The sequence below is a fragment of the Doryrhamphus excisus genome, chromosome 19 (assembly GCF_030265055.1).
Source record: "Doryrhamphus excisus isolate RoL2022-K1 chromosome 19, RoL_Dexc_1.0, whole genome shotgun sequence".
Lineage (NCBI taxonomy): Eukaryota > Metazoa > Chordata > Actinopteri > Syngnathiformes > Syngnathidae > Doryrhamphus > Doryrhamphus excisus.
The window spans coordinates 5,940,668-5,966,439 of NC_080484.1; the positions used below are offsets into that span (position 1 = coordinate 5,940,668).

Here is a 25,772-nt window from a genome sequence, read left to right on the forward strand (position 1 = left end):
TTACTTAAAATAAGCTTTGAATGAAGAGGAAAAGCTAATTCGAGCAATGCAATATTGTTTGTTGGTTCAAAGCAATTTCAAATTAAGTTGTCATAACTAAGAAAGACTAATGGAAACTGTTGCGTTGATTTTTTTTGTTGAGGCTAAACATTTATTTTTTGAGTGTACGAAATCAAACGTATGCATCATCCAGTAATTGCAATTAAATGTTTCTAAGAGTTACATCTTTAGAACTAATGTATGCATTACTTATTTCATTGAATATCTGCACATGTCTATGTTTAAATGTAATGGAAGCATTAGATATTTAATGAAAATAACAATTACACTCATTTCTATCTACAGCATAAAATAATATATCATACCAGTCAACTTTTGTGAAACAAGCAATCATTTTATTAGAAAAAAGTGACCTGCTATGTACAATATGTAAAAAAACAAACAAGCAAACAAAAACATCATCATTCCCAAACAGCATCCCGTCCTTTCACACATGAAAGTCACTTGACATTTAAGCTGCGCCTGTCACTCTTTTGGTATCCGAAAAGGGAATTGATGAATGAAAAACAAAAAAAAAAAAAACAGAATCCTCCATCTTTCCACCATCAGGGTGAGCAGATTCCAACCTGAACCGGTAGGCTGTGGAACACACTGGGAAATAAGCATCCAATAGTCAGCATGGAGGAGTACACGTGTGGTCTTTCAAGGCTGGATGAGGTCGCCCTCTGCTGGGCTCAGATGGGAACTGCTTCCTTCGCTGATGGAGAAATGTGTGGGTTAGATATGAAATATTGTATTTTTGGGATGCATGCTCCATCTTGCCTCCTTGCTTATCAACACTGAGAATGTCTGGAGATCATTTACAAAATAAATAAGATGCTTAAAAAAATGAAGGAATGCGGACAGGTGCACACAGACAACGTGATGTCGACGTTACGGCGGGGTACGTGGTGGGCGGTCCTTCCGACGTCCTTCAGCGTGAGACAGCGGTGTCCGCGTGGAGGAGAGCCGAAGCCCTCGGAGGCTACCGTAGTCATAGTCCTCTTCTTGTGGCTCTTCTACGCGTCCGCTGACGGCCACATCCGGGACTGCGACTCGCGTCTCCGGTCAAATGGGGGCCCCTCCCCTGTCCTCCGTGGCCATGCAAGGCGAGACCGCTAGCAGGCGCTAAGTGTTTGTTTCTGTAGCTGTGGTTTGCTGCTATAGCTCGCTGTGGCGCACCGGAGGTTCCAGCTTGTGCGAGAGAGCGGTGAGGACCTTGTCGAACTTCTCGTAGCGCTCCAGCTGGCTGCCCTCGGAGCCGCGGCTGCCCCACAGGAGGCGCATCTGGAACTCCGTGTGGAAGATCTCGTGTATCTCCGCTTGCACTTGGAATCCTGCAGAGGAGGGAGAAGCATAAAGGGTCTTCACAAAGCGGTCCACATGGTAACAATGTGCCGCCACTCCTTCCCATGATGCATTGTGGCTGCCAGTTGGGTTTATTCATCTACGTCAGGGGTCTCAAACTCAATTTACCTGGGGGCCACTGGAGCTAGGGTCTGGGTGAGGCTGGGCCGCATCAGGTAAAAAAACAAACAAACAAACAAAAATATATATATATATAATAAAAAATATTAATAAATATGAATTATATTAAATATTAATAAATATATATAATATAATAGTCTTCAATGCTTCTGCTATACCCTCCACTTTTTCAGTGCTTTGGTTCTTAAATTAAATTAGAAATTAGAATAATAATAATTATAAATTATTATAAATAAATGTTTATTTATTATTAAATTATTAAATAAATGTTTAATGTTAATTTTGTATTTTTCAACACAAAATAAGATGGAAAAATGAATAAGCAAATCAAAAACAAATGAAACAAGTGAAAAAAATTAACAAATTAATTTGTATTATGATTAAATTATTAAATAAATGTTTAATGTTAATATTTATGTTTTGACACAAAATAAGATGGAAAAATAAATAAGCAAATCAAAAAACAAATGAAACAAGTGAAACAAATTAACAAATTAATTTTTATTTATTATTAAATTATTAAATAAATGTTTAATGTTAATTTTTATGTTTAGACACAAAATAAGATGGAAAAATAAATAAGCAAATCAAAAAACAAATTAAACAAATGAAACAGATGAAACAAATTAATTTTTATTTATTATTAAATTATTAAATAAATGTTTAATGTTAATTTCTATTTTTCAACACAAAATAAGATGGAAAAATAAATAAGCAAATCAAAAAACAAATTAAACAAATTAAACTTTCATATCAAGGCGGAGGCCTCAAACTAGCGTCCCGCGGAGACCCCTGATCTACGTATTTAAATATTCATTTTGATTTCATGTTTCTGAAGCTGCGACATTCGGATACATAAGACGTGTGGTGGAAGAAAAGAGAAAAGAGAGGTGAAGTCTTTACCCAGCAGTTTGGTCTCAGCGTTGCTCCTGTAGACCCCCCCGTGATGCGCCACGGTCCGGGCCGCCTCCAAGTGGTGCATGACCACGTCCACGCCCACCTCGGCGCTCTCCCAGGGCTCCGGGGCCTCCCCGAGCGCCAGGCCTCGCTCCAGCAGAGACAGGACAGGGATGAGGTGTGGGAAGGTGGTGCTGGACAGGACGCTGGACTCTGGAAGTCGGAGATGGGAATGTCAAACACCTGCAACACTTTGGCCATTTTGGTGCAACGTGTCCCTGAGTACATATCCAGCAGGTGGCGCAGTGGAGCCCCTTGCAATAATAATTGGTTTCATCCACGTCACGTGGTGGACGTTTGGTCACCTTGGGCCGGGTGTCCTTGTGCAGACTCCATGTGGAGAATGCCGCCCTGGGCAATAGCCCCCGTGGCCCATAGCTGGAACCACTACTAGGGGGCGCTGTATCAAACAAAGCTTAAATAATGTTTACATAAAATGAATACTATAAAGCAGGGGTCTCAAACACGCGGCCCGCGGGCCAAATGTGGCCCGCAGGACACTAGTTTGAGGCCCCCGCCTTGATATGAAAGTTTAAGTTTTACGTTTGATTAATGTTCATGTTAAAGGTTAAATAACTGTTAATAGTTATCCTCCCTATCCGTGTGGAAGTGGTAAGTTTTTGGCTAGTTAAGTTTAAAGCAGGGGTGCTCATTAAGTCGATCGCGAGCTACCGGTCGATCGCGGAGGTGGTACTGGTCGATCGCTGGTCGATCGCGGTGTGACATTAAAAAAATATCATCCCAGCATTAATGCCGTCACTTGATTGATATACAGGGCAGCCATTCAGATGACAACTGAATGTTGCCCTTTGGGTGACCAATCAAATCAAACGACGTCTCTAAGTGCAGCAGAACTTACGATGTCAGCCTATCATCCATCCCCGTTACTTGATTGACATACAGGACAACCGGTCAGATGACAACTGAATTTTGACCTTTAGGTCACCGCTCATGCGTAAACAATGATGCAAAGTGCTAAGCTAGTCGGCGAATTGCGAGATTTTAAAGCCCTCGCTAAAGTTTATGGTCACTAAAATGAGTGAAGGAGCTGGACCAAGTAAAAAGGCAAAAAACATATCACTTCCATACGGATATGGAATATTATACGGATATTATGATACGGATATTATCCATGACTGATAAACATTTGGAAGTGTGCTTGAGGCTGGCTATCAGCAGCTACTGTCCGGACTATGCATCCCTGGTTGGTTCAATTCAGTGCAAGTCATCAAAGTAAACTCAGGTAATTACAAAAAATGTTAATAGTTAATTATGTGTGTTTCGCAATATTGGCTCATTTGGTTATGTAAGGTACATCAACATACATTGTACGTACAAATAATCCTCAATACATTTGAAAATAAATAGATGTTTTGCATTTTTGTAGTGGGTAGATCATTTTGACTCGGTCATTTTAAAAGTAGCTCGCATGCTGAAAAAGTGTGAGCACCCCTGGTTTAAAGGATATAACTTGAAGGCTACCGTTTAGGTCGCTAGCTCTCTAGTTTGCGAGTTAGCATGTGTCTCAAGACCCTGCAGTTGCGCAATATGTTGTAAATAAAAAGAGTATAAATGTGACTATAGTCGTGTTTTGTCATGTCTACAGGGCTCTAATAATGCTTTGTTCATTTTAATCTGATTAAAATTAGCACAATTGCATTGCTACAATGTGCAGAGGGCCAATAAAAAAACAGCCAGTGGCGGTAAGTGGCCCCCGGGCTGCACTTTGGGCACCCCTGGGCTAATGTGTGTGATGTTTATAAGCTTGTTAGCTAGCTAAAATGGATTATTTTGGATATTAGTGATATTTCATAATAAACATCATAGCTGTAAACAACCCACCACGGGGCCAAAAGGAAGGCGCTATTCCCACAGACTCACCTTTGCCGTCATTCAAGTTCTTGAGGAAAGGTTTGAGTTTCTTCTCATACAAGATGGCGCCTTCCGTGTGTCTCTGGCGTAGCGTCACCCACGTCTGCTCCAGCCGGGATATCTTCAGGCGGAGCAGAAAGGACGCGTGAGGAGACGTGAGGCGGGAAAGAACGGCGAGGGGGCGTGGCCTCGTCCCTTACCTGCGGCAGCTCCAAGGCCCTCATGACGGCGGCGAAGCCAAACATGTTGCCCAGGTTGCTCTTCAGCTCGGCGGCCAGCTGGATGGTCTTGTGGAGGAGCGCCGCCCTCTCCTCAGTGCTCCCCGTGCAGCCCAGCAGGTCCACCGCCGTCATGATGGACATGGTGTAGAACCTGGGGAGCCACTCAACAATCAAGGAAGGGAAAACACTGGAGGAACGCTTTCTCCCACGGACACCCACTCGTGGACATACGCATCCTTTTTCACCATCCGGGAAACTCATGGCAAGGATTTACTACTAAGTACTAAGTACTAAGTACTAAGTACTAAGTACTAAGTACTAAGTACTAAGTAGTTAGTAGTAAGTACTAAAGTAAATAGTAAGTACTAAGTAGTTAGTAGTAAGTAGCTAGTAAGTAGCTGGTAAGTAGTAAGTACCTAGTAAGTAGTAAGTAGTAAGTAGTACTAAGCACTAGGTAGTAAGTAGTATGTACTAAGTACAAAGTAGTAAGTAGCAAGTAGCAAGTAGTAAATACTAAAGTAAGTAGTAAGTAGTATGTACTAAGTACAAAGTAGTAAGTAGTAAATACTAAAGTAAGTAGTAAGTAGTATGTACTAAGTACAAAGTAGTAAGTAGCAAGTAGTAAATACTAAAGTAAGTACTAAGTACTAAGTAGAAAGTAGTAAGTAGTACTAAGCACTAAGTAGTAAATAGTTAGTAGTAAGTAGTTAGTAGTAAGTAGTAGTAAGTAGTAAGTAGTAAGTAGTAAGTAGTAAGTAGTAAGTAGAAAGTAGAAAGTAGTAAGTAGTACTAAGCACTAAGTAGTAAGTAGTAAGTAGTAAGTAGTAAGTAGTAAGTAGTAAGTAGAAAGTAGAAAGTAGTAAGTAGTACTAAGCACTAAGTAGTAAATAGTTTAGTAGTAAGTAGTTAGTAGTTAGTAGTTAGTAGTAAGTAGTAAGTAGTACTAAGTAGTAAGTAGTAAGTAATAAGTAGTAAGTAGTAAATAGTAAGTAGTGCTAAGCACTAAGTAGTTAGTAGTAAGTAGTAAGTAGTTAGTATTAAGCAGTAAGTAGTAAGTAGTTAGTAGTAAGTGGTACTAAGCACTAAGTAGTTAGTAGTAAGTAGTACTTACTACTAATTACTAACTAGTTAGTGCTAAGTAGTTAGTAGTAAGTAGTACTAAGCACTAAGTAGTAAGTAGTTAGTAGTAAGTAGTACTAAGCACTAAGTAGTAAGTAGTAAGTTATAAGTAGTAACTTATCACTAAGTAGTTAGTAATTAGTAGTAAGTAGTTAGTAGTAAGTAGTACTAAGCACTAAGTAGTAAGTAGTTAGTAGTAAGTAGTAGTAAGTAGTACTAAGCACTAAGCAGTAAGTAGTAAGTAGTAAGTAGTACTAAGCACTAAGTAGTAAGTAGTTAGTATTAAGTAGTAAGTAGTTAGTAATTAGTAGTACGAAACACTAAGCACTAAGCAGTAAGTAGTTAGTAGTAAGTAGTAAGTAGTACTAAGTAGTATGTAGTTAGTAGTAGGTAGTAAGTAGTAAGTAGTACTAAATAGCAAGTAGTAAGTTCTCGGTAGTAAGTAGTCAGTAACTAAGTTACTAAGTCACTAAGACCTGTGAGGAAAATGGTGCTGACTTTGTTATCCAATTATCATAGTTATATATTTATGCATTCATGATGCTCTATTTTATTTTCACGGCTGCAAATTGTAGTTATTTCTTTATCATTTTTCTAAATACATTTTTGAGGGTGCAACTGTTTGATTGAATGATTTATTGATATTTTATGTAGTCATTTATTGGAATTGTTGTCAGGCTGGAACAGGATTGTTTTGCTAATTTACGTTAAGCTGCTGAATTCTTCCGTATTTATGATGTTTGCCTTTATGTGTCATTGCCCTTTGGTTGGTTCAAATATATATTGTGGTATCATCGTTACCTCTCTAGCAGGTCCAATCTCAGCTGGTGCCCGTGAGGTAGCGTGAGTAACTCCAAGCCCGAGGACACGCCCATCATCCTTTGCATATCTGAGGTCACGCCCACTATTCTTGCAACCTGCTCAGCAAAAGAAACAAAAAAGTTAAGTGTCATCTTACGTGATGGATGAACTTCCTGTTTGTGCGTGTGTGTTCAAGCACCGTGCAGTCCACCAAGGTGATGTGTTTGGCCGCCGTCCTTGCGTCCACCTCAGCCAGCAGCTCTTTTACCCTCTTCAGCACGGACATCTCCAGGGGTTTGTTGTCAGCGGGCATGATGCAGGACTCGTACCTGCACGGGAAACAATGCAACACGGAAGGAATTATACACCATATTGCACCATTATTTACCTCAAGCTTATACCTATACGGTACACAGTAGACAGTACCTATAGGGTATACAGTACCTATAAAGTATACAGTGCAATATGATTAGCATTAGGTCAGCCTTATTGGAACTGTGGAGGACAGCGATGGTGGCCTCACTGTGAGGTCGTCATTTCATGTTAACTCATAAGGAAAACACTTTTTGCTGTTATATGTTAAATATAAAAATATGACACTTTTTTTAAGTACAACAAAAATCATTTTGGAATATACTATAATTATTTTGTGGAGTTCAAACGTGTATTCTTCAAGAAAGTAAATTATAAAGTAAAAATAAAAATCCTTCTTAGGTAACATAGTTGGTAACACTTTATAGGGCACTTAAAGGGGAACTTCATTTTTTGGAGAAGTAGTTAGTACTAAGTACTAAGTAGTTAGTAATAAGTACTAAGTAGCAAGTAGTATGTAGTTAGCAGTAGTAAGTAGCAGGTACTAAGTAGTAAGTACTAAGTAGTTAGTAGTAAGTAGCTGGTAAGTAGTAAGTACTAAGTACTAAGTAGTTAGTAGTAAGTAGTACTAAGTACTAAGTAGTAGGTAGTAAGTACTAAGTAGTTAGTAGTAAGTAGCAGGTAGTTAGTAGTAAGTAGCTGTAAGTAGTAAGTAGTAGTTAGTTGTTAGTAGTAAGTCGTAAGTAGTTAGTAGAAAGTAGCTGTAAGTAGTTAGTAGTAAGTAGCTGTAAGTAGTAAGTAGTTAGTAGTAAGTCGTAAGTAGTAAGGAGTACGAAGCACTAAGTAGTGAGTAGCAAGTAGTGAGTAGTTAGTAGTGAGTCGTAAGTAGTAAGGAGTACTAAGTACTAAGTAGTGAGTAGCAAGTAGTAAGTAGTTAGTAGTAAGTCGTAAGTAGTAAGGAGTACAAAGCACTAAGTAGTGAGTAGCAAGTAGTGAGTAGTTAGTAGTGAGTCGTAAGTAGTAAGGAGTACTAAGTACTAAGTAGTGAGTAGCAAGTAGTAAGTAGTTAGTAGTAAGTCGTAAGTAGTAAGGAATACTAAGCACTAAGTAGTGAGTAGCAAGTAGTAAGTAGTTAGTAGTAAGTAGTACTAAGCACGAAATAGTGAGTAGCAAGTAGTACGAAGTAGTAAGTAGGAAGTAGTTAGTAGTAAGTACTAAGTACTAAGTAGTTAGTAGTAATTAGTAGGTGGTAAGTAGTACTAAGTAGTGAGTAGCTTGTAGTAAGTAGTTAGTAGTAAGTAGTACTAAGCACTAAATAGTGAGTAGCAAGTAGTACAAAGTAGTAAGTAGGAAGTAGTTAGTAGGTAGTAGTTAGCAGTAAGTAGTAAGTAGTAAGTAGTAAGTAGTAAGTAGTAAGTAGTAAGTAGTAAGTAGTAAGTACTAAATAGTTAGTAGTTAGTAGTTAGTAGTTAGTAGTTAATACTAAGTACTAAGTACTAAGTAGTAAGTAGTACTAAGTAGTGAGTAGCTTGTAGTAAGTAGTTAGTACTAAGTACTAAGTAGTAAGTAGTAAGTAGTACTAAGTAGTGAGTAGCTTGTAGTAAGTAGTTAGTAGTAAGTTGTAAGTCGTAAGTAGTACTAAGCACTAAGTAGTGAGTAGCAAGTAGTAAGTAGTTAGTAGTAAGTACTAAGTACTAAGTACTAAGTACGAGGGTGGAATTGTTATTGTCATACAAAAACAATATTTGCTACAATAACAATATTGCTGTAGCTCACTTAATGTACAGGTCAGTTATGGAAATCGAACACTGTTGGCGTTTCTTTGTTAAGCGTCTTGCATGACGCCTTTGCATGACGTCCATTGTGAACTAGCTTATATTAATGACTCATTTTCTCACGCTATAATGCACAGAAAAGGGAAAGAAATATGTGTTTGGGAATGATGGGCAAAATTCCCAAAAAGTGTGCTTCCCCTTTAAATGGAAACAATTATTGGAATATGTTAAAAAAAAAAAAAAGTTTTAGGCGTCATACCTGGATGGTCGGAAGAAGGATGCAGTCTCCACCAAGGGAGCGCTGCACATCCCGTCTCCTTCCCCCCTGGCGCTCTCATTCCTCCCCTCTTCCACCCGCAATCGCTCCACGTAGCTCTTGGTGGGAGGTTTTGGGGGTCCGGCGGGGCAGGGTCTGAGGTCACAGTAGCTCCCCGCCGTGTCCGAGGAGTGCGCTTGCAAAGCGGCGCGATGCGCGGGCGAGGAGTGTGCTGAGTGGGAGGCGGGATGATCTGAGGGGTTGTTGCCGGAGGTGGGGCTGAGCTGAGGGTCGCTGGAATGCCGCGTGACGGGGGAGGGCGGCACCACGGCCAGGACACGCCCGCCTGAGTGGGCTCTCTGTCTCGTGACTGGAGATGACAGAAGACACTTAACATCTTTTTACTAAACATGAGCGCCTGTATGGATGATGGGCTTACTTGCACAGTACGCAGGCGACAGGGGGGTCTCTCCGACGGGCGACAGGGGGCAGCGGTACTCCTGAATCTGGTCCATGCTCATTGCACAGTTTCTCATTGCATCTTTGTGGTGGTGGATGGTGGAAGGGCTGCCGAAAGATGGGACAAAAATCAGCCGGGTTGGCTTTAAGCCAGGTGGCAGGTGACAGGGAGGGGGCGTGGTCATGTGTATTGGTGAGAGAAGCGGGATCCGGTGTGAAGGGAGACATTCAATTGTGGTGCAGACCTACTTGAAAGGCAAGAATCAGTCTGACTTTTGCGTCAACTCTAAGGGAGAAGGAGCTGCAACTAGTTTTTGAGAGGGAATGCTCTAATATTTATATTAATACGTATATATTTTTATTTCCATTCAGTCATTCATTCATTCATTTTCTACCGCTTTTCCTCATGAGGGTCACGGGGGTGCTGGAGCCTATCCCAGCTGTCTTTGGGCAATGGCGGTGTACACCCTGGACTGGTGGCCAGCCAATCACAGGGCACATATAGACAAACAACCATTCACACTCACATTCATACCTATGGACAATTTGGAGTCGCTAATTAACCTAGCATGTTTTTGGAATGTGGGAGGAAACCGGAGTACCCGGAGAAAACCCACGCATGCATGGGGAGAGCATGCAAACTCCACACAGAGAGGGTGGAATTGAACCCTGGTCTCCTAGCTGTGATGGCCGAGGGTGGAATTGAACCCTGGTCTCCTAGCTAGCCCATTTTTATTTCCATTGGATTCTTAAAGGGGTTCTTAATGAGGTGAGGGCAACTCCAGGAAGGTGGCAGGTGTGTTACTACAAATAATACTACTACTACTGTGTCTCACACTCATACAGTACACACACCACCTGCACGTGGGCACGGGTTCCGGGTCCGGGTCTGGTGGTGCCACCGGTGTCCCAAGTGGACTGGGGCTGTCTGAGTCGCTGATTGCGTGTATAACAAGAAGCAGTCATGAAACATGATGCACAAAGTTGACAGAAGAAGAAGAAGAAGAGGAAGAAAGAAGGAGCGTGGACCCAGCGAGTCGTCAAGTGCACTCACCTGTGAGGAATCATCCTCTCTGCGGTGAGGCCGTCGGTCATGGTGACGCTCCTCCTCTTGATATACGCCCCCCTCTGGCTGGACGGAGAGTAGGCGGAGCCTTGTTTGCTGCTGGCGAGGGCAAAGGTGGCCTCCAGGTAGCGCAGCGGGAGGGTCCTGCTCACCGGGCAGTAGATGTGGACGCCGCTGGACTGGGAGACGGGTTTGCGCTGACTCACGTAAAAGCGTACCAGCTCCTGGACCGAGTCGAAGCTCTCCGACTCCAGCACATACTGGACCTGCGACGTAGTACGAACATGAAGGAGAGGACATAGACACGATTTTGGTTTATTATTATTCTCATAAAAAATATGACTATAAATATGTGGACCCATCCATGTACATATATGATGCTTTCAGTGGTGTGTGTGTGTACCTTGCTGTCGCTGGACTTGATCAGAACTTTGCTGATCTTGAAGTGCAGCGCCTCGTTGTCCCAGCGACAGGTCAGCACGTAGTCGCTCACGTTGACCAGGGAGTCGCGTACCAGGAAGTCTCCGTGACGCACAACCAGAGTTTCTGACACCTTCACAGAAGAAATGTGAAAGCTGGTGTTGGTGTTAAGAAATGATGGACTAGAACCGGGGAGGGGGGGGCAATAAATGTTGTTCCAAATTTGTGTTCTTGTGCTAAACGATGCCAAGGCATCACGTAATGAGGTTTGCGTATCTGGACGTCAGCCATGAAGACAGTTTTGCCGGCTGGGGGTTCCTCCCTCTAATGTGGGGGTCCGCCCGTCTGTCGGAGTCGGGGGACCCGGGTGCTGGTCCCCCGATTTCACGGCCTGTGGCTCCTCCCAGTGTGGATGGCCCCAAAGGTGGCGTTGCCTTGATTCTCAGTGCCATGCCATGTCTCCCTACTGTGTGTGTGTGTGTGTGTGTGTTTAGTATGGAGGGAGGGGCTTTCTTAGTAATTGTTTTTCCTTTTAATTGTGGTAATTGTTTTTAATTCTGTAAAGCACTTTGTGTTGCATGTCTTTGCAGGAAAAGTGCTATACAAATAAAGTTGATGATGATGATGATGATGATGATGACTCTGCACGCTGTTTCCACTGACATCAACCCAAACTTCCTTATATGGGCATACCCAGGCATGCGCTGTGTGTATAGAGGAAGAGTAAATTACATATACTGTTTTGGTAAAAAAAAAAAAGCCAATGGAAACACTTCCGGAAGAGGTGCATAGTCTGGAAGATCTAGAAAGTCTATGTGGGTTATTGTGTATAGCTGCTCTATAGGAGTCCAGAACACAATACAAAGGCCCAAAAATGAGTATGATAGGTCCCCTTTAATTATCTTTAAATATCATATATATTTAAATTGTTTTTGGACTTTTTAACATGAAATTTATTAATGAACCTACAAACATCAAAGTGGCCCCTGCATCTGTTGATTTTCAGTATGCAGCCCCTGGTGGAAAAACAATACTGCCTTAGTATACTACAGTGGAAATATGCCCCCTGGTGGATGAAAAGGGATGGCATCCTTGTTAAATCCTTGCTGCCACTCAACATTAACACTATGAATGAAAGTTAAAAATGTTATGTTTTTCCATTCAGGGCTGCATGGTGGTCGAGTGGTTAGCGCGCAGACCTCACAGCTAGGAGACCCGAGTTCAATCCCAACCTCGGCCATCTCTGTGTGGAATTTGCATGTTCTCCAGGTACTCCGGTTTCCTCCCACATTCCAAAAACATGCTAGGTTAATTGGCCACTCCAAATTGTCCATAGGTATGAATGTGAGTGTGAATGGTTGTTTGTCTATATGTGCCCTGTGATTGGCTGGCCACCAGTCCAGGGTGTACCCTGCCTCTCGCCCGAAGACAGCTGGGATAGGCTCCAGCACCCCCCGTGACCCTCGTGAGGATAAGCGTTAGAAAATGAATGAATGAATGTTTTTTCATTCAGAGCTAAACAATGGAATGTTAATCCATGGGGATTAATTACAACATGCCTTGGGACATTTCCCAAAATGCATCTGCAGTGCTGTCCACAAACTGGCAGCGATGAATCAGAGCGCCGGCAGCCATTGCTGCATCAGTATAAATATATTGTGTTCAGCATTATTGCCAAAATGCCCTTTCTGGTGTTTTCAGTCCAACTGAAAGAGAAAAACAATCGACCATGGACAGCAATCTTTGCGTCAGAGTGAGCTGAGAGCCTGCAACTATATAACAATATAAACAGAAGCGTTATTTGTGTTATAAAGTGAATGCAATGAGAGCAGGGCAGTAAAGATTTGACATATAGGAAGACAAAAGCGACCAGAAGAGGGCAGCATACACATAGATGACAAGCATGCTGCATATGTGCGATTGGCACAGACACACTATTGTCATGTCTTCCATGTTAAAGTGGCTTTCTGTAGATCAGGGGTCTCAAACACGCGGCCCGTGGGCCAAATGTGGCCCGCAGGACACTAGTTTGAGGCCCCCGCCTTGATATGAAAGTTTAATGTTAGTGCGGCCCGCGCAAGTTTGATATGGATGCTGTATGGTATCATGTACCCAGAAAAAATTATTACGTTTGATTAATGTTCATGTTAAAGGTCAAATAACTGTTGATAGTTATCCTCCCTATCCGTGTGGAAGTGGTAAGTGGTAAGCTATTTAAGTTTAAAGGAAATAACTTGAAGGCTACCGTAGGTCGCTAGCTCTCTAGTTTGCGAGTTAGCATGTGTCTCAAGACCCTGCAGTTGCGCAATATGTTGTAAATAAAATAATAAGTATAAATGTGACTATAGTCGTGTTTTGTCATGTCTACAGGGCTCTAATAATGCTTTGTTCATTTTAATCTGAAAAAAATAATTTGTCTACCCACCAACTATATGTGGTTTCTTAAGTTTTGCCGTTTTATTATTATTATTATTATTATTATATTTATTTATTTATTACTGATTGATTGATTTTCTTTATTCTTGATTTGTTTATTTATTTTTCATCTTATTTTGTGTAGAAAAATCAAAAGTAAGATATTTGAGAACAGTGGAATGTTTTATCAGAGCTTTTATTGTAGAAAATCGGAACCAAAGTGAAGTTTATTCATTTTTCTGTTTTTAATAAATGCGTTTTTTTTGTTTTTTTTTGGAAAACCTGATGCGGCTCAGTCTCACCCACACCCTAGCTCCAGTGGCCCCCAGGTAAATTGACTTTGAGACCCCTGCTGTAGATGGAGGGCTAATATTTGATGCTCTACCAGTTAAAGAGACATCAGCTGAGAAATAATACCAAGGAGGAGCCACCAGAAACCTGAGCTAGATGTTGTTTACGGCCTGAGAAATAAATAAATGAATATGTTTTGTAAATGAGATGACACAGACAGCAGAAGCTGATTGGAGGTAACAAACACCTTCCATGTGTGTGTGTGTGTTTGTGGCCAGCTGTGAAAAGCAATTGCAGAGCAAACGCAGCTGTCTGCTTGGCACCGCTTCCCTCTTTTGTCAACACTTAAGTAATTCCTGCTGAGCGGAGAGAGATGATGGGATTCATTAATGTGTGTGTCAAAGTCATTGCTGCTCTACACAAATACAAATAAATGTAAATACCTCCGCCAAGGCAGTTACAGTACAGTCGTCTCTTGTGGTTTCATTATTGTTCCCTCGCTATATCGTGTTTTTCATGAATGAATTCATGGCTGTTTCGTGGTAGTCTATGGTCTATTATTAGTCAAAACTAGGGATGCTTTGATTGATCGGCCACAGATCGGTATGGGACGATATCAGTGAAAAAGGACGGTATCGACATCGGCTAATACTTTCTTTATAACGCAGATCCCATTCAGAACAAGCACGTCTGCCGCGTGTGGTACTTCCTGTCATTGGGAGAGTTTTGCATCCTGCAAAACCTATCCATCCATTTTCTTAAGCCCCCCTAAATAATTTTATATTTTTTATTGATTAAAAAAAAAAAAAAAACAATCTCTGACAGATTTCATATAATAGGGCAAAAGCAGGCTAATAAGCAAGCCAATAAGCATGCTAATACTAGCCTACTACTACTAGTAGTAATAATCAGAAGAATAATAATGATGATAGTAATAATATTAGGCTAATTATTCATTTATTCATTTTCTACCGCTTTTTCCTCACAAGGCTCGCGGGCGGTGCTGGATCCCAACTGTCTTCAGGTGAGAGGCGGGGTACACCCTGGACTGGTGGCCAGCCAATCACAGGGCACATATAGACAAACAACCATTCACACTCACATTCATACCTATGGACAATTTGGAGTGGCCAATTAACCTAGCATGTTTTTGGAATGTGGGAGGAAACCGGAGTACCCGGAGAAAACCCATGCATGCACGGGGGAGAACATGCAAACTCTGAGGGTGGAATTGAACCATGGTCTCCTAGCTGTAAGGTCTGCGCGCTAACCACTCCACTACCGTGCCGCCCATAGGCTAATTAATAATATAATAATGATTATTATATAATAGATTGTGTGTACTTGTGTAACTTTAATGGTGGCCTAAAACAATTGAGTATCTCTACTAAATCTGTCCAAAAGTGGGAAAGTTATATCCCGGTTCTTGGTTGTTATTTGTTGTTTGGATTTTTTTGAACATCTACTACATTCATTCATATCCTGCTAAGCCCCCCCTGTCCTCAGAACCTTTGTAAAAAACACAGTGTTGCATCCAAGGGGAGAATCGGAATATTCATTCATTCATTTTCTACCGCTTTTCCCTCACGAGGGTCGCGGGGGTGCTGGAGCCTATCCCAGCTGTCTTCAGGTGAGAGCCGAGGTACACCCTGGACTGGTTGCCAGCCAATCACAGGGCACATATAGACAAACAACCATTCACACTCACATTCATACCTATGGACAATTTGGAGTCGCTAACTAACCTAGCATGTTTTTTTTGGAATGTGGGAGGAAACCGGAGTACCCGGAGAGAACCCACGCATGCACGGGGAGAACATGCAAACTCCACACAGAGATGGCCGAGGGTGGAATTGAACCCTTGTCTCCTAGCTGTGATGTCTGTGTGCTAACCACTCGACCGCCGTGCCGCCAGAATATGGAATATGGATAATAATAATACAGAATAATATACAGAATAATTATTTTTTTTGCATGCAATGTTAACACGATGACACATCTCTGTATCGTCTCGTCACGCTTGAAACCCTGGCCAACCTGGTACTATAAAACAGTACTCGGTAGTACTTGGAAGCATCTGGGTTTACCGATGGGAAAGCCACCCAAGGTGCTCACGGTTCTGCAGTCTTGTGTGTGTAATTGGGACGCACCTCTCTGGGTATGTGCCCGTGGTACCAGCCATGACTCCTGATGTCGGCGGGGCTCAGCTTCAGCTCCTCCTCCAGCTCCTTACGCAGCTTCTCAGGAGGAGACTCCAGCAGGTACTTCTCCTTGGAGAACTGAAGGACACCGATGAGAGAGAAATACACAAAAGGTCAGTGAATGTGGGACAGATTAGGCTCCGCTTTATTGCCATCTAGCAGCGTATGGATATGACCAAACTTAAATGTCAAAGAAAGCTCCTTTAAAGACAAAGTACACACGCACAAATGGATGCTTGCAAAGTACATACTTGTGTTCCAGAAGGAAACACTGCAGGGGAGAACACACACAATTACACATACACGCACACACACACAAAACAATCCAATCGACCCTGACCTGATTACCAAGGGGAAGAAATCATCATAAGCAAGCTTTTATTGTTCTGATGTACTGCAGAGTCCTTCAGTAGCTTTTCAATGACTCACTACAAACACACACACACACACACACATACACATACGCACACAAGCAGCACTCTCATAGACTCACAAACACAAACAACAGGATCAGATTTCAAAGCTTTCTACTTGCCGTTTGGCTGCACAAATAAGCAACATGAAGCAACATTTTCATGCTTATTTACCATCACACAATTCATTGTGTACTGTTAGCTACTGTATGTTGGTAAACAAAGACTGGAGTAATGGCGGGTTGGATTGCTGAAGGATTTTTTGGATGTCATTTCAGAAATGACATCACGTTTTTGAAAATTCAGCCCTCAAAGCATGTTTCACTTAGCAACATGCCATTTTGTAGGCATGTCTGTCATGACCATATGCACAAAAAAGTCTCAAGAAGCTATGCCGTGAAACAAACAGGAAGTCAGCCATCTTGGTTTGAAGCTGTTGTTTTTAAGTGTTTTTAAGTGTTCAGGCCTCAAAGCCTGTTTCACTTAGCAGCATGAAATCTGGTAGGCAAGTCTATCATGAAGTATCACACAAAAAAGTCTCAAGAAGCTATGCCGTGAAACCAATAGGAAGTCAGCCATCTTGGTTTGAAGCTGTTGTTTTGCTGTTGTTTTTAAGTGTATTTAAGTGTTCAGGTCTCAAAGTCTGTTTCACTTAGCAACATGAAATTTGGTAGGCAAGTCTATCATGAAGCATCGCACAAAAAAGTCTCAAGAAACTATGCCGTGAAACAAACAGGAACTCAGCCATCTTGGTTGAAGCTGTTGTTTTGCTGTTGTTTTTAAGTGTTTTTAAGTGTTCAGGCCTCAAAGCCCGTTTCACTTAGCAACATGAAATTTGGTAGGCAAGTCTATCATGAATCATCACACAAAAAAGTCAACTAGCTATGCCGTGAAACCAACAGGAAGTCAGCCATCTTGATTTGACGCTGTTGTTTTGCTGTTGTTTCTAAGTGTTTTTTAAGTGTTTTAAGTGTTCAGGCCTCAAAGCCTGTTTCACTTAGCAACATGAAATTTGGTAGGCAAGTCTATCATGAATCATCGCACAAAAAAGTCTCAAGAAGCTATGCCGTGAAACAAACAGGAAGTCAGCCATTTTGGTTTGTAACGGCAACAGGAAGTAACAAGACGTTTTCTGTTTAGGATTCCTGCGTTGACATCATGTTTTTGAAAACTGGCAGCCCCCCAAAGCCTGTTTCCCTTTGCAATGTGACTGTATGGGGGATATGTACCGAATATGCCGTAGTCAGTCGTTTTGGTTCCATCTCGCCGTGAAAGCAGCTCTCTCCGTCGTTGGGAGACGTGAACGTGTGTGTGACAGAGAGAGGCTGCGTGTGTGTGTTGTGGTGACAAGATCGATCACATCGTCTCCAGGTTCGCAGCAAGATGAAATGATTAACTTCCTCGTGTCTTTGCTGCCCCTCCTTCTCATTGTCCAATCCTCCGGGGCAGATGGAGGAATATCACTTTGGAGGCTCACTCTCCAAGATTAGATTTGAGGTGTGCGTGCGAAGGCCAATAAGAGAGCAGAGGGGTCAAGTGTGCAGTTATTGCTTTTGCTGGTTTCTGTGGAAACCCAGAGGAGGCCTGCCGCCAAAGCAATACTCCACAATAGACCTGTTGTGTGCGCCTGTGTGTGTGTACATAGGAGGGTTTATGACGGGGGGTGGGAGGTGGGCAAAATTGAGAAATGAGTGAGCTTCTATTTAAGAGTCGCTTGGTGAAATAGGGACACTTTGTCTGACGGGCAGACAATAAAGACCAAGTAAATAAAGAACGGGCAGAGGACACAGGCAGACAAAGACGCACGAGACAGCAAGTTTAATATCCTGGATAGAAAGTTGAAGAAATACTGCGCAAAAACAACAAAAACAAAAGTAAAGAGAAGATTTCACCGCCAATGGAGGATGCAATTAAGTCAAGGCCAAGCTGCCGAAACAGGAAGTAAACAAAGAGAGCAAAGTTGGCTACATTGATGTAACGTCAATACAGTCCTTCGTCACTTCATCACGATTTGAACATTGCGCCCTCAATCCATCGCCGTTTGGTGGTTGGCTATGGAAGACAAGGCGATCCAAGTTAGATGTAGTATTGGGGTAACTAGGCGGCAGTAGATTTGGTTATGGTAATGGTAATGGTTTTATTTCATTTGAACATGCATCAGATTACAATTGAATACATCCCATAATCAGTTCACAGTTCCACATGTCCAAAAGGAGTAGGAAGAAGCAAAGCTTATTAAATCCTACCCCTCCATCTGGTACTTTTACAATCAGTAACTGTTACATTTGTTCACTTCCTGCTTTCCATAATACAGTTTAAGGTTTTTTTGTGTTAGCTAACGAGTTAGCTTGTTAGCTTGCTACGCTCGCGCTGAGAATGCTATCAGTGGTGTTTTTATACTTTTTTTTCCATTTGTCAGTTCTGGCTGTTGCTTTTAAGTTGAAATTCATCTGAAGAATGAATTGATAAGATAAGATAAGCCTTTATCCGTCCCTCAGTGGGGAAATTTGCATTGGCTAGTAGCATAGAACAGAATCAGTTAATCAGTACAAAATACACAATATAAAAATAAACAACATAACCAACCCAAGTATTAACAAATTAACAATTTTACCCAGGGTTATATACAAATACAGTTTGCAAGATAATATGAAATATGAGATTAAATATATGACCGGTATATACACTATGAAATCTTAAATTAAATATGAGTTAAATATGAGGATTATATAAAAATAGTGCACTTAGAACGTAATACTAAATTGCATTTTGAGCTTGATCAGATATTGCACAGTGAATGGAGTCTGGAATAACTATATTGAATATAAAAAGAATAAAAACAAAGTATGTTTAAGCATATGCATATGCATAAGCATAAAAAGAAAGTATAGTCAAATGATGCAAAAATAGGATAGAAATCAGAGAAAACGGATGTCTAAAAGTCAGGCAATGTGCAATTAGTGTGCAACATTTATTTGTTTCTTTCCACAGCGGATACTGTATGTAAAAACATTACACAGTTCCTGGTTGCCATAGCAACCTGTCATTCCGTCCTGAAATGTATCAGTATGCAGGGAGAGTTCCACTACTATTACTACTACTACGACTACTACTACATCCTGTTTCCAGTAGAGACCCCCTGTTCTATATCAACCTGGGGACAAGAATGCGGCAAACCAGTAAGACAAACGGAACCACGGAAGCTCATTACGTGGACAGAGAGGATAAGTGGAGTGGAAGACGGCAAGTACATTAGCAGCAGAGAGGAGTTTAGGCAATTTAACAGCTGATGCAGGACTTGGGCTCCCTGGAGAGCTCAAATACTCAGCGTGTGTGCGTCTGTGTGATGCTATTGATGGATGGAGCTCAATATTTTTGTTGAGGGCTAAGACAGGAAGTAAGAGTTCATTGACGATATACACTGGATGGGAGATGCATGATGGGAAGCTACAGTGAGATCTGCCACTTTGTTCATTCATTCATATAAATACGCTGCCTCGTGGCTGTGACATGCAGAACCGACGTTAGAATAGTGCTAATGAAGAGACTGTTCAGCCTGCATTCATGTTCATTGTACACAACAGTAGGAGTGAAAATGTGAAGCATTTTAAAGCGCACGCAGAGGCAGATGAAGACGGTGGATTCTGACCGCTGACATCTTGTGGCGTTACAATGATAAAAAAATACAATTGGTATAATAATAAAAAAAAATACAATGATACAATACAAAAATAAAAAAATAATAATGAAAAAATTAAAAAAATAAAAAATTACAAAAAAAATAAAAAATAAAACAATAAAAAATAAAAAATACAAAAATAAAAAAATACAATGATTGGTTGCCAATAGCCACAGCTACCATTATTAATATTATTATAAATGTATTACCCAGTAGTCATTTGCACCTGTCCACAAAAGATCGGGGAGTTGGGAAGCGAGTTGCTAGCTGCGAGGTGTCGCTACGCCAGTAATGTAGTTCTTGGTGTGACAATGTTAATAACAATAATAATAACAATTCTGTGGTAGCTTGGTTAATATGCAGGTCACATGATGTAAATCAGGGGTCTCAAACACGCCAAATGTGGCCCGCAGGACACTAGTTTGAGGCCCCCGCCTTGATATGAAAGTTTAATGTTAGCGCAAGTTTGATATGGATGCTGTATGATATCATGTACCCAGAAAAAATTATTACGTTTGATTAATGTTCATGTTAAAGGTTAAATAACTGTTAATAGTTATCCTCCCTATCCGTGTGGAAGTGGTAAGTTTTTGGCTATTTAAGTTTAAAGGAAATAACTTGAAGGCTACCGTTTAGGTCGCTAGCTCTCTAGTTTGCGAGTTAGCATGTGTCTCAAGACCCTGCAGTTGCGCAATATGTTGTAAATAAAAAGAGTATAAATGTGACTATAGTCGTGTTTTGTCATGTCTACAGGGCTCTAATAATGCTTTGTTCATTTTAATCTGAAAAAAATAATTTGTCTACCCACCAACTATATGTGGTTTCTTAAGTTTTTATTATTTGCCGTTTTATTATTATTATTGTATTTATTTATTACTGATTGATTGATTTTCTTTATTCTTGATTTGTTTATTTATTTTTCATCTTATTTTGTGTAGAAAAATAAAAATTAAGATATTTGAGAACAGTGGAATGTTTTATCAGAGCTTTTCTTGTAGAAAATTGGAACCAAAGCAAAGTTTTTAAAATTGTTTTGTTTTTAATAAATGCGTTTTTTTTTTTTTGGAAAACCTGATGCGGCCCAGTCTCACCCAGACCCTAGCTCCAGTGGCCCCCAAGTAAATTGAGTTTGAGACCCCTAATGTAAATGGAGCGTTTTTCAGGTTCATTCCATGACGTGCATTCTTAGCTGTCTCTTTTTTTATCTGTTTTGTTAACTTTAGAACACACAGAAAAAAGAAAGACGCGTGTGTTCATGTCTCACATGGGGATTGTGCACAATTCCAAAAAAGTGCACTTTTCCTTTAACATCCGCATATTCAGCATAACCCCGAATTCACACCAGACACTTGGATCTCGGAAGTGGAGAAATGTAACCTTTTATATGACCCAAAAGACCATTTTTACAAGGACATGGTGCTCAATGTCAGCAACTTTAGATAGTGATGGTGTCCTTTTGTTTTGCTAGCACAAGTACCCGACGCTACGTCCATGTTGTTTTGCTGTGTTACTGACTTGGGCAAAGGAATTAGGAAATGTCCATTTGCAATCTTAGCTTAGGTTATAAACAAAATATGGGGGAAAACCGATGGGGGTGGGGGGCTTGTGCAAAGGGCATTTTTGTTTTTCAGCTGGCGGGGCTTGCCTCTGACCCTGTTGTCATGGTAACGTCCCAAAGCAGTTCTTTGGCAGTGGGGGGAAGGGGGAAAGTGGGCTTTGGGAGTGGACGGGGGAATCCCACCCATGCACAAAGCACATGACACACATAGAGGTCAGGTTGGGAAGTCTCTTGATCAGTCTTTCTGGGGGAGATACCGAACAGGATTACGTCCCTAGCATCCTCCATTGCCGTCCTCCTCCTGTCTCCTATTATGTGACGGGTCTTTGCACGCAAATACGTGTCCAGTATCACCGCTCTCCAGACTCTTATAATCCCTCCGTGGCCTCCAGCCTGACTTGCACTGATACTTTCCGACTGGTTCACACGGGTATAATGGTTTTTACGTTACATTAGGGGGGCGGAACATCCCTATTTTACAGAGACTTGACCTTAGAATGTGAGTGAAAGTCAGGGTTTACAAAGAATAAAACAAGTACAGAGAGCAAGACACGGTGCTACTGCTAATTATAACCATGACCTTCTATAAAGGTCGTATATTTCTGCACAACCTGAAGCGTCACTCGGTATAATGTCCGCAAACAGACCTCCTGGAGTGATTGACAGCTGGTGGACGGGATGTGACGCAGCGCTACACTCCTACTGAGACAGCAGGAGGCAGCATTATCGACGTGCGCTGCTTTACGTTTTTTTGCGGTTTCTCTGATGACGGACAGCACGTAGAGCTTCCCGTCGCTGTTGGCTAATCCAAATGTTGTCAGAACAACAAGTTCATCATGGTTTGCATGAGTGTGTGCACCGTGAGGTCAAACCAAGCTCTGCAGCAACGGGAGACAAGTTGACTAATGCGCCTTTAAAGCTCCCCCTCCAGGTTAAGAAAGCAGTAGTACATATTCATTTGTGCAGCAGGGGGGGTATGTCGTATATCATCATTAGAGTACGTTTGAAATATTCAACAAGGCCACCGAGCGGAGGTCTCGGCATCAGCGGTGAAAATGAGCATGCCGCAAAGACGGCCAGTTGTCGTAAATAAATGGCAGCGCATTCCCAAGAGTGACACATGATGGATATAAGAGCACAGCCTTAGTCGTAGGGAGTGCATACAGGCACACGGAAGACATACATGCTACTGAAACACAAGATTAATTGTCTGGAGGAATCACTACTGATTCCTGAGTCTGGAGGGGAATTGATAGCTAAATTCAGACAGACATGTAGGGAGTGCATACAGGGAAATGGAGGCCGTACACACTATTGAGCGTACAGTTTGAGCAGTTTTAAGCAAGAATGACAATGGAATCACCGTCTGTCACTATAGACTGGATATAGGAGCGCTGTCTAAGTTGAAGGAGTGCATACAGGCATGTGGATGACATACACGTCACTGAACCATAAGATTAATTATCTTGAGGAGTCACTACTGACTCACTTGGTGAGTTGTCTTGAGAAAACTAATAGCTAGATAAAGCGATAGATACAGACAAGTAGGGAGTGCATACAGGGAACCTGAAAACATGCACGCGACTGAACCACTAAATTAGTTGTCTTAAGCAGTCACGACTAAGTCACTTGGTGAGTTGTCTTGAGAAAACTGATAGCTAGACAGAGCTATAGTTACAGACAGACAAGTAGGGAGTGCATACAGGGCAATTGAAAGCATTCACACGACTGTACCACAAGATGAATTATCTTGAGGAGTCACTACTGAGTCACTTGGTGAATTGTCTTGAGAAAACTAAGAGCTAGGGAGAGCTATGGATACAGCCAGACAAGTAGGGAGTGCATACAGGGAAACTGAAAACATTCACATGACTGAACCACAAAATTAGTTGGCCTAAGAAGTAACTACTGAGTCACACTGTGAGTTGCCTTGAGAAAACGGATAGCTCGATAAAGAGGGAGTGCATACAGGGAAACTGAAAACATGCACGCGACTGAAAAAACAAAATTAGTTCTCACTTGGTGAGGTAGGGAGTGCATACAGAGAAATAAAATAGACATTTTGGGATATTGTATAGTAACAGAAATAGCAAGGGTGTGCATACATGCATGTGGAGGCCATACACACTACCTACTGGCATTGTGACTATAAGGCAGCTAAAAAAAACTAGCTAAAAAATAAGGATATGGTATCATGGCCCCAATAGCTAGGGAGTGCATACAGGTATGTGGGGGACATATACGCCACTGAGTCATATTTTGGGAGTTGTCTTGAGGGGATTCTTAAAGCTAGATAGATAGAGCTGAAGGTAGATGACATGTATGGAGTGCATACGTTACACGTTAGTGACCCACATGAGGATTGAGGATGAAGGACAGCCTGGAGTCATGTCTGTATGGACTTTCTATAGGACATTCATATTTCAATAGCTCTTCCTCTAGAGCAGGGGTCTCAAACACGCGGCCCGCAGGCCAAATGGGGCCCGCAGGACACTAGTTTGAGGCCCCCCGCCTTGATATGAAAGTTTAATGTTAGTGCGGCCCACGCAAGTTTGATATGGATGCTGTATGGTATCATGTACCCAGAAAAAATTATTACGTTTGATTAATGTTCATGTTAAAGGTTAAATAACTGTTAATAGTTATCCTCCATATCCGTGTGGAAGTGGTAAGTTTTTGGCTATTTAAGTTTAAAGGAAATAACTTGAAGGCTACCGTTTCGGTCGCCAGCTCTCTAGTTTGCGAGTTAGCATGTGTCTCAAGACCCTGCAGTTGCGCAATATAAAAAAAAATTATAAAAAAAGTATAAATGTGACTATAGTTGTGTTTTGTCATGTCTACAGGGCTCTAATAATGCTTTGTTCATTTTAATCTGAAAAAAATAATTTGTCTACCCACCAACTATATGTGGTTTCTTAAGTTTTTATTATTTGGTGTTTTATTATTATTATTATTATATTTATTTATTACTGACTGATTGATTGATTTTCTTTATTCTTGATTTGTTTATTTATTTTTCATCTTATTTTGTGCAGAAAAATAAAAATTAAGATATTTGAGAACAGTGGAATGTTTTATCAGAGCTTTTCTTGTAGAAAATCAAAGCACTGAAAAAGTTTGTATATTTTTCTATTTTAATAAATGCGTTTTTTAATTTTTTTTTTGGAAAACCTGATGCGGCCCAGCCTTGCCCAGACCCTAGCTCCAGTGGCCCCCATGTAAATTGAGTTTGAGACCCCTGCTCTAGAGATTCATGTCCCTACCTGGCAACCAACACCAGCCGTGTTTTAATGACCAAAGCGTGAATGCGAGCCACATAGGACTACCGCATGGCTGCGCTGGTGGCGCATCACGTGGGAAGATGTACAGTAGCACGACGGCTGCCCAAAGGCCTGCGCGCCCTCTGCTTGTGTGTGTGTGTGTGTTTGTGCGCTGGTGTGTGAATCCCTGAGGCTGACCTTGCTGTGAATTAGATCCATGTCACACACTGTTAGCACTGCAGTGTAATTACAAGGGAAAGACGGGAATAAAACGTGTGCATCTGCTTCTTGTGCTCCCGCAGAAGGTGAAAAGGTACGGAATGTGTGAAGGTGTGGATCGTCACCGTGCACGCTGGAGCGGCATGCAAATGGCGATTGGAGATAACACGCATTTAATTAGACGTTTCTGTGGGTGAAATCAGATAGCTTACTCCAACATAATTCCTTTCAAATTAGCATGATATGTTGAGTAATGATGGCGCTATTTAACTCAAACGTGCGGTTAAAGGTCCCTGATTGCACCGCCGCTGGAAGGAACCTACAAAAGGCTCCATGTGGAAGGACGCCATCAAACGGGGATCATCATCCAGCAGTGTGAACTCTGACCTTACAGAAACAACACATTCTCACATACACGCAGTGTCACAGTATGAACAGTCAAATGGGCAATGCCACGCCTTTAGTTGCTATGGTAACACTACACTCCCAACACCCCAGCTGGTGTTCTCTTCTAAGGAAGTCATGTGTGTGTGTGTGTGTGTGTGTGTGAGTGGAAAGAGAGGTTAATGTGCCCCATGTGTGTGCTGTTCTGTCATGTGCAATGGTGTGTACTGGCCAGGAAAACACGGCAGGTGGGGAGTCTCGTCACGGTACCTCAAGATCTGGCACGGGTTTCGCAATCTTTGATAGCGTCAAGGAACAATCTGCTGCTAGCTCCAAAGGAGACGAGTGACGCCGAAAGTTCGGAAAGTTCAAATTGCTTCAGTATACGGGGGCAGGGGCGGGGAACAGAGACAATGAGGGGCAGACTCACATGCCTGGACAACCACGGCACCACTCGCATTTTTGCTAATATTTTATCATATCTTTTCATGGGACAACGACAAAGAAAGGACACATCTGAACTGCCGAGAACAAAAGTGACTCCAAACTTAAAGTGAACTAATCGGG

The 25,772-nt window shown here is 41.6% G+C and overlaps 1 protein-coding gene across 4 annotated transcripts in view; it reads right to left on the reverse strand.

Moving 5' to 3' along the window:
• Window positions 1–416: 416 nt before the first annotated feature.
• The window catches only part of sh2d3ca (SH2 domain containing 3Ca), a 45,557-nt gene continuing 20,201 nt past the window's right edge, over window positions 417–25,772 (reverse strand). Inside the window, exons 2-14 of one of the 4 annotated variants that reach the window (XR_009120298.1) lie at window positions 15,642–15,770; window positions 10,769–10,918; window positions 10,354–10,631; window positions 10,155–10,235; window positions 9,280–9,407; window positions 8,844–9,210; window positions 6,697–6,826; window positions 6,498–6,613; window positions 4,557–4,728; window positions 4,366–4,477; window positions 2,431–2,637; window positions 915–1,376; window positions 417–757 (exon numbers count right to left, since the gene is read on the reverse strand). Coding sequence is in view for 3 of the 4 variants with exons in the window: in XM_058057907.1 (XP_057913890.1) it covers window positions 1,201–1,376; window positions 2,431–2,637; window positions 4,366–4,477; window positions 4,557–4,728; window positions 6,498–6,613; window positions 6,697–6,826; window positions 8,844–9,210; window positions 9,280–9,407; window positions 10,155–10,235; window positions 10,354–10,631; window positions 10,769–10,918; window positions 15,642–15,770 (2,046 nt within the window). In the remaining variant the exon portion in view is untranslated. Of the gene's footprint in view, window positions 1,377–2,430; window positions 2,638–4,365; window positions 4,478–4,556; window positions 4,729–6,497; window positions 6,614–6,696; window positions 6,827–8,843; window positions 9,211–9,279; window positions 9,408–10,154; window positions 10,236–10,353; window positions 10,632–10,768; window positions 10,919–15,641; window positions 15,771–25,772 lie in introns of all 4 variants that reach the window. The other 3 variants (XM_058057909.1, XM_058057907.1, XM_058057910.1) reach the window with 3 other exon arrangements.